The sequence below is a fragment of the Myodes glareolus genome, chromosome 7 (genome assembly GCF_982192425.1).
Source record: "Myodes glareolus chromosome 7, mMyoGla1.1, whole genome shotgun sequence".
Taxonomy (NCBI): Eukaryota; Metazoa; Chordata; class Mammalia; order Rodentia; family Cricetidae; genus Myodes; species Myodes glareolus.
Window position 1 is genome coordinate 23358598 of NC_142032.1, and position 17402 is coordinate 23375999.

Here is a 17402-nt window from a genome sequence, read left to right on the forward strand (position 1 = left end):
TCTTTAAACACTTACCTTTCTCTGTTTACATCTGGCTGTATCTGACTTATTAGTTTTTCTAATTCACTAGGGAATTCATCTGTTTCCCTGTAATTTATTAATTTTCTACTTCGCCGTTTTGGTCTTCCAGTAGGACTTAGCTCAATTGTTTCTTTCTAAAGAGAATACATAAAAAGCCAGCTGTTTAAAAACTGCTGAAGCTCTAAATATGAATAAAGTATGTTTTTACGTACACCTGATAATCATACACCCCACTGCAACTTTTACTATGGTATATGTTATATGGAAATTTCAAATACTCTCAAATCTTGGTTACTGACACCTCTTTAGAAAGGAAACACATAATTGGAAGTTTGCCTAGTCAATAAGCTTTTAGAAAAGTGACTCTCAGAGATCCAGTGGTTGCAAAATGAACTTCTAAGAGTGGGGGTTGGTAGGATATAGGAGGATAATTGTGGTCAATGTGCATGATATACTTGAATAAAAATGTCCTTATAAAACCCATTACCACATATAATGAATATATGTCTCTCCAAGAACATTCTCTAGATGATGATTAGTTTGACTTTTTGTCAAAGCCACGCTGCTGCACATATAGATATGCACATTTTAAACAAGTACTTCCAATGACCACAAAACAAACAAAACACAGATGGTCACTTAAAGTGTAGGAGGACTGGAGATAACATAAAGCACCTTCTACTTTGAGCCTATTGACCCACAAAGTCCTGAAAATAGCTGAGGAGACAAAAAACTGAAATCAGTCATGAAATTAAGTCAGCTCATTTAGTTACTTCAAAACCACTATTACCTCACTAGATCCAAACATGTTTGCAATTGTGCGGTTCACAATAGCTTTATAGAAGATCTCTTGTTTGTTGGAAAGTGGTGCATACACAACTACTTCTCGCTTAGGAGGGACTTCAAGAGCAACATCAGACTTCAGTCTTCTCAGTAGAAATGGAGTTAAAATCTAAAATGTAAATATAAACAAATAAGTGAGCATTAATTATTGTTGTTCCCCCCACCAGAACACTCAGCCTACATAAACCCTTTCTTTCTCTTGAATATCTCCTTGAGATTTCCCCATATTAGACTAGCACTTGATAACTTATAAACACATATATACTCAAAGACACCATTACAAGTTTACACAAATAGTTTGCGCATGCCTTACTTAAATCTAGCACTCCAGTGGCAGAAGCAGGTAGATTATGAGTCAAGACCAACCTGATCTATAGAAAAACTTTGTCTCAGGGAGGAGAAAAAAAAGTTTACACAAATATATGTAGAGAAAAAAATAATTGCAACATATATGCCAGTAAGTTAATTCTAAGAACATTAGGAACCATTCTTGAGAAATGGGTATTAAAACATATAATTCACAAATAACTATAAGAAATCCAGACATTTGAGTATCTTTGGTATGGTAATGAGATTAATCTCAAGTTTATATAAATTCCTTTCAACTCTGATTTTAAATGATTTCTAATCCTCAAAAATTGTTATATATACAAAACCAACTAGTTTAATTTAAATTAATTTTTTCCATTTAATTTTGGCAGATATATAAATTCTTCCTGGAGAACAACTGATGTTTTTACGGAGCCTTATGTAATATACTGGGGAAATGGCTCAATGGTAGAACGCTTGTGTGGAACACACTACCAAAATAAAGGCGACAGGTAATACAAAATTTAGACCAAAGAGTCAGTTTGTAAAGACAAGCTCTTGAACCCAGAAATCTCTTCTATGAAAACAGGAAACAGGAATAGATTTAAGAACAGAAATTTTAAGCTAATTTACAATACAGGAAAAATATTGATATAAAAACTATATAATTATAGAAGGACAGGACAACCTGATATTAAAAAACAATTAAAATTCAATGTGTCTGTCCAGCACTCAAGAAAAAAAAACAAGAAAAATTTATATAACATCCTGTCTATATAGTGAGGCTAGCCATGGCTGCATAACAAGATCCTGTCTTTAAATAAAATCAATAAGAGATAAAATATAATGTGCCAAATATTCACACAGGAAAAACTTTAATCTTTTTTAAAGCATAGTAAAAATAACTTCTGTAATGAAAAACTGTTTAATTCACAAAATATACCTACACAATGCATATACAGTTGACAGGTGAATGGAAGGACAAACACAATAAACATAGATAGGTAATGATGAGGACTTGGAAAGGATTATTTTTATTTTCTACTGTTTCACCTTTTTTTAATGAGCATAAATGGAAAAATTAAAAAGTTGAATAAAATTGTCAGAGTACAATCAAAATGCTTCAAAAGCCTATGAGATCTCTGAAAGTTTGTCTAAAGTAAACGTAGGTTTGATGGATAGTAGAATGGAATAAGACTTTCAGGAGCATGAAACACAAGTGGATTAGACAGTAACGATGAAAGTAAACCACATAATTATTATTGGCAAATATTGCATGAAGCTACAAGTTTTTATTGTCTAGCTGATAAATAAAATGGTAAACCAAAAAATGTAAATGAAAATGTATTTAAAAGAAAAAAAAACGGCAAAATTTAGCTGAGTATTTGAGTTTCTGCCATAAATCAATATGACAAGTCAAAGTAGGGGAAAGACAATTAAATTTATGGTGACTCATTGTTCAAGTCTCTACTACAGGGGTTAACCCTAGAATTACTTATTTTTTAAATATGAAGTGAGCAGAATAAGGAGGTTCGGTACCTGGTGAAGCATATGTAAAACGTTCTGTTCTCGCTCTTTAGCTATAATATCTTCAGCAGTTTCAGAAAGGCTAGTGATGTCAAACCAAGACTCAAAGCTAGAAAAAAAATGATTACAAGTTAACCTAACACATGAATTCAATTATATTTACATGATACATATTTATAGTTCCATATTTTCAACTAATACTTACTTATTTATAGTTTTTTTTTGTTTTGTTTGTGTGTGTGTGTGTTTGTTTTTTGAGATACACAGAGTCTCATTTAGCCCAGGCTGAACTCAAATTCACTATTTTGCCAAGTTTGACCATGAACTCCTGGTCTTCTTTAACTCCCCTGTCCCCAAATGTTGATATTTATTTTATTTTATTTTTGGTTTTTCGAGATGGGGTTTCTCTGTGTAACAACAGCCCTGGCTATCCTTTGTAGACTAAGCTGGCCTCAAACTCAGAGATCCACCTGCTTCTGCCTCCTGATTGCTGGGATTAAAAGTGTTCACCACCACGCCCAGCTTCCAAATGCTGATATTACAGGCATATGCCACTATACACAACATCAATTTCATAATGGCTTGTGTATTAGAGGCAATTTTTAAAATTCAATTAAAATATGTATTCCACGAGGAGAATTGTTCTGAAATCTGAAAGGGGACACTTTTTTCTAAAAAAAGATAATCATATACAAGTCATATATAAATTATGGAATAAAAAGTTTCTTGTTCATTTGCTTTTGTCCTGCTAAGAATAGAAACCAGGGCTTCAAGTATGCTAAGCAAAACTTTTTCATTGAGCTACATCTCCAGTCCAAAGCACGTATTTATAAGTGTTATATAAGTCATATATAGTTATATAAGTGACAATGCTCTTTTTGAAAACCAAATCTGAATGGTATCTCTGTACAGGTATATATCTAACATATGGCTGTTGTTACACATACATACATGTAAGAGTAGGTGTGATGCTAAGACTGGAACAGAGAACTTTCCATACCAACAACTTATATCCTAAGCCCTTGGGTTTTGGCTACACAGCTTAGGCTGGTTTTGAACTCTCAATCCTCCTTCCTCAACATAGGAACTCTCAATCCTTCTTCCTCAGCAAAGGGATAGCAGGAATGCACTACCACACATAATCCAAAGTTTTTAAGTTCAATATAACTATAATATTAAGCTGAAAAAGGGATTGATTAGTTCTTCCACATGTTAAGAAGGGGGAAAATAGTCTAAGAATGCAGATATTCATATAGTAGATCACGTATTCTCAAATATAGACCACTCGATTTATGGTTTTAAAATTATTAAGATTTTCAATTAGAACCTTGAAACTCTAATTCATAGATCTCTTAAATTTATCCTTTAAAAAATGTTTCCATAGTTTCAATAAGAGCTTGGCATTATGTCAGAATTGAACAATCAAACTTAAAATGCATTCTCAAGATAAAACACCAGATTTCTCATATTCAATTAACTTTCTTCCCTCACTAATGCCAACAAAAGTATAATTCAATTATTTTGCCTGGTGTGAGAAGTTCCTTGTATGTTGTGTGTTGCTTTTATTGATAAATGAATAAAGAAATGTCTTGGCCTGTGATAGGGCAGAGTAGAGCTATAGGCAGTTTCTGTGTGATTATTTTGAGTCTGGACAGCCAGGAACAAGCAGCTTCCAACAAACAGCTTCCTACAACATTTTGCCCTCAATCTTTTTGCCTTATTTCATATTGGTTTTTCTTACTAATAGAATCTTTTTCTATTCTGAAGATAATATTCTCTGAAAACTTTTGAAAAATATAATTTAAAATTCAAATATATAAACAAAAATATTAGGTTGAAACTGGGAATTTCAAAGTTTTCTCTGGTGCCAACTAGTCATATTTTTTAACAACTTCTAACCAGGTTTCCTTATATGAAATAAAGAATGCAGCTAAACTCTTCATCTGACTGAGCTATCCTGTAAAATATCCATATGAAATTAAAGTATTTTAGAAAGCTAAAGTACTATATTCTCATGAGTATTAAAAAGCTCATGTTTAACTATTATTTTTCTTAGGAAAAGCATTTTAAGGTATTGTAAAATTATTTATTTGTGGAAGGGTTGTACACATGTGCACAACACAGGAAGGGAGACAGAAAGGCAAACATGCAAAAGTCCACTAACTGCCTGGTACAGGCTTTCAGAACTGAATTCAGGCCTTCATATTTGGTGGCCTTCACTTGCTGAGCCATCTTCACAGTACCTTAAGGGATTGTTTTGTTTCCCTTAAATCAACCTGAATGTTTTAAATCTTTATCTTCTCTCATATATATTCTGTCAAAAGGAGAAAACATAATGTAGAGTACAAATTGGCTAAAATATCATTTAAATTCAGCTACCAAAAAGAAAGCAATCAGTTTCAGCTAAGAACACAGATTTTTAAGGTCAAAAACCAAACAAACAAAAAACAGAAAACAAGTAACTACCTTACCTACCTTTTCAAGTCATCAAATACATCTGGTAACAAAAAGTTTAGCAATGACCAAAGTTCTGATAAATTGTTTTGCAAGGGAGTACCAGTCAAAAGAAGTTTGTTATCAGCATTGAACCGTTTTAACTCCCTGATTAGCCGGCACTTCATATTCTTAATCCTGTGTCCTTCATCTACTATTAAGTATTTCCAATAGCAATGCTAGAAAACGAATCGAGGAAAGAAATTTTAAGAATCAATCTCATAATTTTTTCTCAAAACACTTCTAAACGTAAGACTTCTTTTAAGGGACATTTATTGAACCCCATCAAATGTCATTTTATTATCTTTTGGGATTATTCTTTTCTCCTGTTGTCACAATAATAAAAATTAAATTCATAAACCCAGTGTGAATTAATTATGTTCCTTCACTGGAAACCCTGATATCACTTGTTAATATTTTCATTCATTCTGAAATCAAAATCATGTTTAGCGTTCCCCTTGGTGCTTTGCCATGTGACATTAGAGTCCTGAAAAACTGGTATTAAAATATTAATAGATCAATGAAAGAAAAAAGAAACCTTTCATTAGTTATATGTACTCCAAAATATGGTTTCATTACTTATTTATTTTTTACTTTTTATTTATCTATTTTGTTTAATTGGGGTATCTCTATGTATTCCTAGCTAGCCTGGATCTCAGAGATCACATGTGTATGCCTCCTGAGTGGCTAGTATTAAAGGAGTAAAACACCAGACCAGCTTGCTCCAAAATCTCAAAAGTATTTTTGAAATTTTCATTTTGAGACCTACATATAAGACTGATAATCCTTTTTTGGTATTTTCTGGTTGGTTTTTTTTTTTGTTTTTTTTTTGTTTGTTTGTTTTTTTCAAGACAGGGTGTCACTATGTAGCTCTCTGGCTGTCCTGAAACTCATTATATAGACCACACTGGACTTAAACTCAGAGATCCTCCTTCTCCTGCTGGGATTAAAGACGTGCACCACTATGCCTGCTTGAAATTGATACTATTTGTAATGTGATAATTTTCCTCATTAATTTTTGGCGTTTTCTATCCTCAGAAGCCAAATTTCGCAAATAATATTTTTTTTAAAAACCATATTTAGAAGTTCAAAAACTTTCTCTCACTTAATACTTGTCCTTTTATGTTGATCAAGCAAATAAAATCCACCTAAATTACCATACAGGTAAATTATTGTATAGGTGGATGCATAATTTATGGAAACATAAACAATCAAGCCATGACAGCCTTGACAGTAGTTAAAAATATGTATCCCCCCCAAAAAAAGCCTAGATAGATGGCTTAGTGGTTAAAAGCACTTGTTGCAGCCAGGTGGTGGTGAAGCACGCCTGCCTTTAATCCCAGCCTTCCAGAGGCAGAGGAATGAGGATCTGTGAGTTCAAGGCCAGCCTGGTCTACAGAGTGAGTTCCAGGACAGCCAGGGATAAACAGAGACATCGTCTTAAACCCCCCCCCCCACTCCCATGCCTTTAATCCCAGCACTCAAGAAGCAGAGGCAGGTAGATCTCTCTGAGTTCAAGACCAGCCTGGTCTACAGAGTGAGTGCCAGGACAGGCTCCAAAGCTACACAGAGAAACCCTGTCTCAAAAAATAGAAAAAGAAAAGAAAAAAAGAAAAACGAGTAAAACAACAAAAAAGAAAACCACTTGTTACTCTGTCAAAGGATCTGGGTTCTGCACCCACATTGAGGCTCACCATCTGTTACCCAAAACCTAGGGAATTCAATGATCTCTTCTGACCTCAGAGGGCACCAGGTACATATACATTCAGGCATAACATCCATCACATCAAATTTAAAAAAAAAAAAAAAACTTTGTCTTCAAGAAAGATTAACAACTTGGATTAAAAAAAATATGAAATGAAGTACATTTAAACTTTATACAGTAATTTCCCAACAGAATATAAAAAAAATTACCACTTTTTAAATATAACAACTAAAGGGGCTTACTTTTCTGGTAATATAAAAAGCCAAATAATCTGAATAATCTCCCACTACAAAACTTGTATTTAAAAGTGCAACATAAAACACAAAACATGAAATAAGTGAAAGACAAGAGAAAAACCAAAAAGGGAAATGAAATGAAACCTATTAGTAAGTAAGCACTGATATCTTTGCAGTCATCAACACCAACCTCAGTCCCACTACCAACAAAAGCTAAAACCTTAGCAACAGTTCAGTGGCTCAGTGGGAAAGAAAAATTTTCACAACTAGCAATAGGAACTGAAAAGGAAGCTTCACTGTCAATATAGGCAAGTTAAAGAAGATATAAATCATGAGTCTTCAGGTTACATATTTAAGTAAGAATCAAGTTACAAAGGAGAATGTATAGTCTGATTTATATATAAATTATATCTGTTACCTCAATAGTAGTTACTTTGGTCGAAGAATTCTCATGTAGAATTACAAGCACTCCATATTACTTGAAGTGAGCTCTCACTATGTAGTGCTGGCATGGAACTAGCTATGTGGACCAGGTTGGCATACTTATGCCTGCCAAGCAAAGGGATTAAAGGAATGCACCACCACGCCTACTCATACATTAGTTTCTTATATAAATGTTTACTGTAAAGAAATAGCTTTTAGAATTTATTTGTGTGTGTGTGTGTGTGTGTATGTATGTGTGTGTGTGTGTGTCCTTGAAGATAGAGTGTAACTCTGTGATGCAGGCTAGTCACAAGTCAAAGTAATCCTCCTGCCTCTGCATTATGAGTACTGAGATTACAGTCATGACAACAAATGCTATTGTTAATTATTAACAGTACATTTTTATAACTATAGAGCTATGGCTATTGCCAAATCCCATTCAACAATACCATACACACAAATGGAACATTTGATAAACACTGTCTGTGGGTGTATTTACTCCTCTATGAGCTGTGTGTTTTGATGTCTATTTTAGCCACTATCTATGCTACTTTCTTTGCTTCATGTAAAAAAAAGCTAAGGGGGGCTGGAGAGATGGCTCAGTGGTTAAGAGCACTGCCTGCTCTTCCAAAGGTCCTGAGTTCAATTCCTGGCAGCTAACTACATGGTAGCTCACAATCATCTGTAATGAAATCTGGTGCCCTCTTCTGGCCTGCAGACATATACACAGACAGAATACTGTATACAAAATAAATAAATATTTAAGAAAAAAAAGCTAAGGGTTTGGGCAGTGGTGGCACATGCCTTTAATCTCAGCATGCTGGAGGCAGAGGTTAGTTAATCTTTGCGTTTGAGGTCAGCTACATCTGCACAGTGACTCTCAGAACAGCTAGGGACATGAAGAAACCCCATCTTAAAAAAACAACAACAACAACAAAAAAAACAAAGCAAGGAAAAGAAAATGCTAAGGGAACTCACTCAGGATCAGAAGGAAATACAAAGCAATAAGAACTACATGTAATTCAGTTGGAGTAGTGAGAGAAAAAGGCAATTAACTACATGTAAAAATAACAATTTCTAGTCATATTTAAATAAAACTGGACCAATAAATCACAACTACTAGTTCTCAAATTGATCTATAACATATTTACAGATCAGATTGATGTATATATGTATGGCTGATTCTAATACTTTAATACAGTCAGTTTAAAATGTCAAGAGTCTTTAATTCTAATAGACAACAACGTTCAACAATCTTTCTATAAAGCCTACATTACTTCAACCACAATGAAACAAGTGTTAATGGATGGTAATAGCATGAATTTAAAAGTCTGAGTCATGAACTACAACCATCTATCTGTACCTGTAAAGCATTCTGGTCTCTCATGGCTATTTCAAATGATGTGATTACCACGGGATGAATCTGCAGTGTCCCTTGTCTTTTGTGGATATTCTTTACCAATTTTCGACGTTCCTGCCGGGTTCCATGATACAACATAGTAGGAATCTATAAGATTATATTAATTCAAAACAAAATATGAGTTGAAAAATAAAGAACAAGTGGCTTTCTAGAAGATAATTTTAGTTCTATTTCCCTATGACAAAATAAGTCAACTTAATAAATCATTTGGCTAATGTAAGAGAAAATGGAGGGAAAAAGCACCCCTACACCCACAAAAAACGGTTTATGAGACAGATGAGTAAGTCAATTCTGGAACATATTCTTCTCAAGTATTCTCAAGGCAAGGACATAGACAAGATAGCATGTGTATGCAGTACTTGTGCTTAAAAACAAGCACTTAAAAACAAGCTAGGCGCTGGTAGTTAATCCCAGCACTTGGAAGCAGAGGCAGGCAGATCTCTGCGATTTCAAGGTCAGTCTGGTCTACAAGAGTTACTTCCAGGACAGGTTCCAAAGCTACAGTGAAACCCTGTCTCAAAAACCACAAAACCAAACAAAAACAATCACAATCACTTATAAACAAGCACAAAAATAAATCTTTTGCAAACCAGAACTCACTATTTAAGGAACTGATACATACAAGAATGAATATCATTGGGGAGAGTGGGGAGATAACATGCATTTGGGTTGTGAAAAAAAATCCCTGGAAGAATAAACATAAGGAAACTGGAGAAACAATTCAGCAGTTACAGTACTTGCTGCTCTTCCAGGACATGGCTTCCGCCCCCAATTCCCACATTATGGCACACAAGTCTTTAATTCCAGTTCTAGGGGATTTGATGCCCTATACTGGCACAAGGCATGCAGGTGGTACATATTTAAAAATAATTTTAAAAATAAAAGGATTGTCGAGCAGTGGTGGTGCACACCTTTAATCCCAGTGCTCAGGAGGCAGAGGCAGGTGGATCTCTGTGAGTTTGATGCCAGCCTGGTTTACAGAGCTAGTTCCAGGACAGCACAGCTAGGGCTGTTATACAGAGAAACCCTGTTTTGAAAAACATAGAAAGAAAAAAATAACAAATAAAAAGAATAAACATGACATGCTGAGCAGTCAAGAGGCTGAGGAAGCAAGACTGCAGTAAATCATTGAGCTAAACCTCTGAGAACAGCTGGGCTACAGAGTTGAAACCATGTCTTAACAAATCAAGCAGAAAAATAAACACAATAAATATTCTTTTATGTAGATCTGTCTCAGATGAATAAATCTGTGAAATCCCAAACATAACCCCAGGACATTTTAAGCAAAACAAACCAAAGAAAAGGGCTGTTCAAATTCAATAAGTCAAATCAGATTCAGTATTTATGGGAATCTATTAAGTTACTATGGGTGATCTATAATTCAAACAACAAAACAGAAAAAAATATATGCAATAATATTAATGTAAGAAAATATATCTTACTTCTGGGGTAAATCTTTTGAATTCGGCCATCCAGTTTGGAAGAGTAGACAAAGGGCCACAAACAAGAAAAGGTCCAGGTACTCCCCTCTGAATCATCAATGCAATTGTAGCAATGCACTGGACAGTCTTTCCCAAACCCATTTCATCTGCTAAAATGCCGTTAATTCCATTTTCCCAAAGCATCTGGACAAAAGAATACACTATAGGTAAATATGAATACAAACATTTACTAAATCAACAAAGGATTCTATGAGACCAAGGTAATAAAATAAATTATAACAGAAGTCCTTTACAAAAGCCATAAAGTGTTGAAGATCTGACAAGTTCATTTTCCTGTTAAAACACTCAGAAAATGCATAGAAGGGACTGGAGAAATGACTAAGCAGTTAAGACCATTTGCTTCTCTTCCACAGGATCAGAGTACAGATCCTACCATCTGCAACTCCAGCCACAAGGAACCCAATGCAATCTTAAGGATTCTGCACTGTCCAATAGACAAGTACAAGGTACACATGCATACTCCCACATTGTATATACAATAAAATTTTTAAAAATACACACAAATATTTCCTTTATACTGACATAGAGCAACTTGAGTAGTGGTATATAATCTACTAAATTATTAGAGAAAAGCTGGGCAGTGGAGGTGCACGCATTTAATCCCAGCAGAGACATGAGCCAAAACATGAAATACACACACATTATCAATGATAAATAATAAATAAAATCTGAAAATGCAAAATAACCTAGCAAATAGTGCTTGCTGTGCAAGTCTGCTGACCTAAGCTCAACTGTCAAATTCCACATAAAGGTGGAAGAGAACTGACTCCACAAAATCATTTTCTGATAACAACATGTGTTGTGGTGCGCACCCCAACCCCCACAAAGACACAATAGTAGATTTTTTTTTTAAAAAAAAGAAAACAATTCATTACCCTGAGCCATTCCATGCCTTCTACTTGGTACCACCTCATCACTCCTCCTGTGAAGTGCTTTGGTTGTTGAAAAGGTACAGGCTGTCCATTACATTTCCGAACTGGGTCAAAAAAGGATTTAGAATTCTGCCTAACCGTTTGAGACAATCTATCTTTAATTATACTATTTGAATCCTTATTTTTCTGAAGATCTTCTACACAGAGATTAGTAGTGGAAGAGCTTTCATCCTGTAATGAGAAATATTTCATTAAAACTTTGATATTAAACGCTGCTAACAAGATGGTGGCATAGATCTCAGTGGGTAAAAATCACTTACTATGCAAGCCTGGAGTCCAGAGTTCAAAACATAAAGAATAAAAAACCACCGATAGCACTGACCATGTACACAGAGGCACACAAACACACCATGCATTAAATATTTTTCAAAAAAGAAAATGTAACAAAATCTATAATACTGTAGTTACTAGATCTGGAGAATAAAACCTGTATGCACAGTAAAAAAAATCAAGACATTTTCATTCCCATATAAATGTGAAGGCATTTAAAAAAAAACAAAACAACAAAAAAACAGGGCTGGAAATATCTCATAGTCTTCTGAACTTGCAGAAGACTAAGCTCATTTCCCAGTACTCTCCTCTACTCTAGCTCTGGAAAATTCCTTTTATGGCCTCTTCGGCTATTCAAATTCACATGTATGCATACATAGACACATAAATAAAAATAATTTTTAGGTTGGGCAGGGATAGCACATGCCTTTAATCCTAGCTAGGGAGGCTGAGGCAGGTGGATCTGAGTCCAAACTCAGCCTGGCTAAAGAGTGAGGTCCAGGACAGTTAGTGTTACACAGAAAAACTCTGATTCTAAAAACTAAAGAAAACAATAAGAAAAAAAAAGCAATCTTTAAAAAAGGAATGTCAGTGTACTTCTACTTGTGAAACTCAATAACAACTTAATCAATTTTAAAAAATGCCCTTTTTCTTTGTTTGGAACAGCCTCCTGTGTATCACAGGATGGCTTTGAACTTACTATGAATGCCTGACTGGTCTCAAACTCGTAATCCTCCTGGTTCACCTGAAATTACTGGTCATATCAGGCTCAAGATGCCATTAACTCCTGTTTTAAAATGGTAAGGAATGGGGTGGTGGCGGTGCACATCTTTAATCCCAGTACTCTAGAGGCAGGCAGATCTGAGTTTGAGGTGAGCCTGCTTTACAGAGGGAGTTCCAGGACAGCCAGGGCTGTTGTTACACAGAGAAACTCTCCCTCCAAAAAAAAAAACAAAACAAAACAAATAAATAAATAAACAAACAAACAAATAAATAAATAGTTAAGAAGTGAGATGGCTCAACATTTGCTATCAACCCTGACAATGGAAGATCTGACTTGTTCAATCCCTGGAACCCACAGATAAAGAGAAACCACATCACCTAACTAAATGAATGTATGTCAAAAATAATGCCAAAGGGTCCAGTCAGATGTCATAGAAAAAAAGGCGCCTAACATCAAGCCTATGTTGTCTTCTGAGCTCCACACACGTGCCACAGCACAGAAGACACACACAGTAATAAAATTTATAAATCTTACCTCATTGTCCTTATGCTTTTTAGCCACTGACAAAATTTCCTAAAAAGTTGAAAAATAAAAATAATGTGTAAGACTATCACTTCCATGACCCCAGCAACATGGTCCAGGCAAACTAATAATACTCTCATCCTTAATCAAAGAAGAATCTCTTTATAGTGAACAGTAGTGAATGCAGAGATGCATGGCTGATAAAGACTCTTAGGATCAATGTTTAATCCCTAACATTTTTGGGGAAAAGGGCAGGGAGAAAGAGCTCCGAGAAAAGAACGTGGGATGAAATACTTTAAAGAAGCATGAGCTGGTAGTGGTAATGCCTTTAATCTCAGAATTGTAGAGGCAGAGACAAGTGGATCTCTGCGAGTTCAAGGCCAGCTTCATCTATATAGCAAATTCTAAGCTAGTTAAGGCTAAACAGTGAGACCCTGTCTCCAAATAAAAAATGATTAACATTAGTGGTGGTACACGCCTTTAATCCCAGCACTCGGGAGGCAGAGGCAGACAAATCTCTGTGAGTTTGAGGCCAGCCTGGTCTACAAGAGCTAGTTTCAGGTCAGACTCCAAAGCTACAGAGAAACCCTGTCTCGGGGGGAAAAAAAAATTAAGATTCTTTGTAGAAAGGGGATGAAAAATGGCTCAGCAGCTAAGATTACTATACAATCGTAAGTGCTAGAATTTAGATTCTACTACCCACATTAGCAAGCAAACAAAGCATTCCACAAATGCCTTTAACTACAGCTCCGAGAAACCTGAGGCCCTCTTCTGCCCTATGTGCACAAAAGTGCATGTATTTATACACCACAGAATCCTTCAACAGCTGGTGCCATCCTGTTGTATGAGGACTTCTTAGCATCTTTATCATACCCCATCCAAAATAGTCCCCTCACTGCCTCCACACATTATTGCTATAAACCAGAATGCTTTGCTCTATTTTCTCTATCAAAAATTTCTGATATTAATTTATTAAAATCCACTTACGCTAATAAATATATGATAAAGGCTGATATAACTGTATAATACTGTAACCCCAGCACTCAGGAGGCTGGGACAGCAGAATCAAAGTTAGAGGTCAACCTGAGCCATTTACTAAGACTGTCTCAAAAAAATTAAAATTAGGGCTAAATAGATGGCTCAGTGGTTAAGAGCACTGGTTGCTCTTCTAGAGGATGGAAGTTCAATTCCTATCATCCACATGGTAATTCTGGTTCCTGGGGATCTGATGTTCTCTTCTGACTGTTAGGACACTACACATACATACACAGGCAAAACAGCCATAAAAATAAAAGTAAAATTTTTTTTTAATTAAGTAGCTTTGTTTTCTTAAAACAGGATCTCACTACATAGCCCTGTCTGGCTTAGGAATTATGTAGACCAGGCTGGCCTCAAAATTAGAGATCCACCTGTCACTGCTTCCCAATTGCTAGAATTAAAGGCAACTGTCACCAAGTCCAGTTAAGTAAATACATTTTTAAAGAAAAATCTACAGTAGGTTTTAGTCAACATCCAATATTAAGTAACCTCCTTAGAGTATTACCTCTTTTGACATGACCTCTGCAATGTTGTACGATTCTTCTTCTCTTCCTCTTTTCTTTCTCATGACTATAAAACAAAACCATGCAGTTTTTTTACAGCAACTAAAAACAGAAAAGCAAACATACATTCTTCAAGCAGGAACAAAGTTAATTTACCTGGATTCTCTTCACTTGCATCAACTAAATTTTTACCCTATAAAACAAAGATTTAGAATGTTACTATTTTTGTTATTAATTTTGTGTTTCGTCTACATGTATGTCTGTATACCATGTGCATGCCTGATGCTGTGGAAGCCCATAAAGGTGTATTCGTTCCACCTTGACTAAAGGTCAGAGTTCAGACTTATTCTTGCTTCTTCAAGGCTATATGACAGGATGCTTGACCTAAAGTGTGACTACAGAATATTTTGCCTAGACAAAAGGATATTTTGATCTAGGGTGTGGTTACTTAATGTTTTAAGATATGAAAAAATAACATTTGTTTGTTCTTTGTATTATAGTAGAGACGCCTTTTGCCCACCCCCTTTAGATTTGAGCATATAAGAACTTTGAGTAATAAACTTAGGGTGGATCACAGCATTCCCTGGATGCCCTCCTGATTCTGTTATCTCTTGTCTATTTCTTTCTTAATCCTTACTCCTCCTTTATGTACAGACAAATAACTTGGGCAGGACCCCGAGATGGTGCCCAAGCACAGAAGTGATCAACAGATCCCCTGGAATTTGAGACAGTTAAGAACCACCATATGGGTGTTATGAATGAAACTCAGGTCCTCTGGAAGAACAACCAGTGCCCTAATAACTGCTGAGTCATCTCTTAAAACCTTAGAATATTATTTATATTAAGGATATTTATGTTATTACTTTTTTTCTTTTGAGAAATTCTCACTATGTAGCTTCCACTGGCCTCAAATTTGCTACGTAGACCAGATGACTGCCTTATAATATCATCTTTTTTGCCTCTGTGTGTACCAGGCACAGCATTACACATTGAAAACGTACTGACTAAGGGCTATAAAGATGACTCAGTGGTTAATAGAATCTCCTGTTCTTACAGAGGACCAGTTTGGTTCCCAGCACCCACATTAATCATGTCATAACTGCCTTAGGGGAGCCAATGCCTCTTCTAAGACTCCATGATCACATAAGCATGGCGGGTGACTACACAGAAAACAGACACTGATACACTATAAAAATAAAAATATAAATATTTCCCAATGCAATGCCACATACTTTATTCTAGCATATGGGAGGCAAAGGCTGACAGATCTCTGTAAACTGGAGACCAGCATATTAACCCCATTTATTCATCTTGCTCATACAAAAAGCCCTAAACTCGGTGAATCACAAAAATAAAGACATGAACATAGAACAAGGACATATTAGGAAGAGGGGATGCAATGGAAGTGAGTGGAGATAATAATGGGATGAATACACCCAAAATACTATCAATAATTAAGTAAAAAAGAGGGAGATGGCTCCAAAGATAAAAGGCCCTGTTCTGAAAGTGCAAACGGGAGTTTGGATTTGAAAATTCATATAAATTCTGGGTGGGCATTTGCCCCCATTTAATTCCAGTGCTCATAAGGAAGAGAAAGACAGGGGATTCCCGGAAAAAGCAGGATAGCTAGACTAGCCATAGTGGTGAATTATAGGTTCAATTGAGACCCTGCCTCAATGAACATGAAATGACCTAGAAAACCTCCAAACAGACAACTTTGGGACTTCACACATGTACACATGTGAGCATCCATAAACATTCAGACACATCAAATACACATAAAAATGAAAAGATACTAAAAAGAAATAATAAAATCTTGTAAAAGATTTGAAGAGCTGGGTAGTGGTGTAGTATGCACCTTTAATCCCAGCACTCAGGAGGCAGAGGTAGGCAGATAGATCTGTGAGTTTGAGACCAGCCTGGTTTACAAAGTGAGTTCCAGGACAGGCTCCAAAGCGACACACAGAAACCCTGTCTCAAAAAAACAAAACAAAACAAAACAAAAAAACTAAGAGAAAAAAAAGAGAGATTTGAAAAAGGGTCAGAATGACTACTAAGTACTGACTCCTACCCAGAGCATCTAGGTTCAATTCGCAAAAGTCGCACAGACGCTCACAAACATCTATAACTATAGTTCCTGGGAATCCGATTACCTCTTCTGGCCTCTCCAAGCACACATGTGGTACACAAACATATATACATACATGCAAGAATTCACTAAGATTCATAAAATAGAGTAAACCTCTAAAACATATTTTTACTACCCATTAAGAAAAAAAATTTTATTTTTATTCTATGTGCATTTGTGTTTTGCCTGCATGTATGCCTGTGTGAGGCTGTCAGATCTTAGAGTTACAGGTGTTGTAAGTTGCCATGTGGGTGCTGGGACTTAAACCCAGGTCCGCTGGATGAGCAGTCAGTGCTCTTAACCACTGAACCATCTCTCTAGCCCAAGAAAAAAGTTTTAAAGAGCTGAAAGTTAAAGCAAACAAATGAACAAGCTGAACAATTCCAGTTCCAAGAGATCTGGCATCCACATCGGGCTCCCAGGGGCATTCCACACACAGGATGTACTTACACACAAATAGGCAAAACACACACATAAAGTATAAAAGATAAAATATTTTTTTAAAAAATAATAGAATAAAAAATAGAATTTGAAATTAACTAAATAATGAATAAGCACAAGTAATTATCTCAAAACTTAAGATAGCATAAATAGTCTAAAGGACTGAATCCTTCAGTGGTAGATCATTCTCTTCACATATTCAATGCCCTGGGTTCAACCCTCAGCACCAGGAGAAAATCCTGGTTTCTTGCTATTATTACCTCTCCAACTTTCAATGATCGCTTTTTTTTCTCCAACTTCTCTTTCTTCTTTTGTTCCTGTAAGATATTTTTTTAAGAAATGTGACATAAAATATAACACAATAA

At 35.5% G+C, this 17402-nt stretch overlaps 1 protein-coding gene across 1 annotated transcript in view; it reads right to left on the bottom strand.

Annotated features, from left to right (window-relative positions):
- Nucleotides 1-17402, bottom strand: part of Hells (helicase, lymphoid specific) — a 36228-nt gene that overhangs the window by 11785 nt on the left and 7041 nt on the right. Inside the window, exons 4-14 of the mRNA XM_048438958.3 lie at nucleotides 17298-17354; nucleotides 14625-14661; nucleotides 14471-14535; nucleotides 12940-12978; nucleotides 11355-11582; nucleotides 10420-10602; nucleotides 8921-9064; nucleotides 5176-5372; nucleotides 2713-2809; nucleotides 812-973; nucleotides 16-155 (exon numbers count right to left, since the gene is read on the bottom strand). Of these exons, the coding sequence (XP_048294915.2) occupies nucleotides 16-155; nucleotides 812-973; nucleotides 2713-2809; nucleotides 5176-5372; nucleotides 8921-9064; nucleotides 10420-10602; nucleotides 11355-11582; nucleotides 12940-12978; nucleotides 14471-14535; nucleotides 14625-14661; nucleotides 17298-17354 (1349 nt within the window). The remainder of the gene's footprint in view (nucleotides 1-15; nucleotides 156-811; nucleotides 974-2712; nucleotides 2810-5175; nucleotides 5373-8920; nucleotides 9065-10419; nucleotides 10603-11354; nucleotides 11583-12939; nucleotides 12979-14470; nucleotides 14536-14624; nucleotides 14662-17297; nucleotides 17355-17402) is intronic.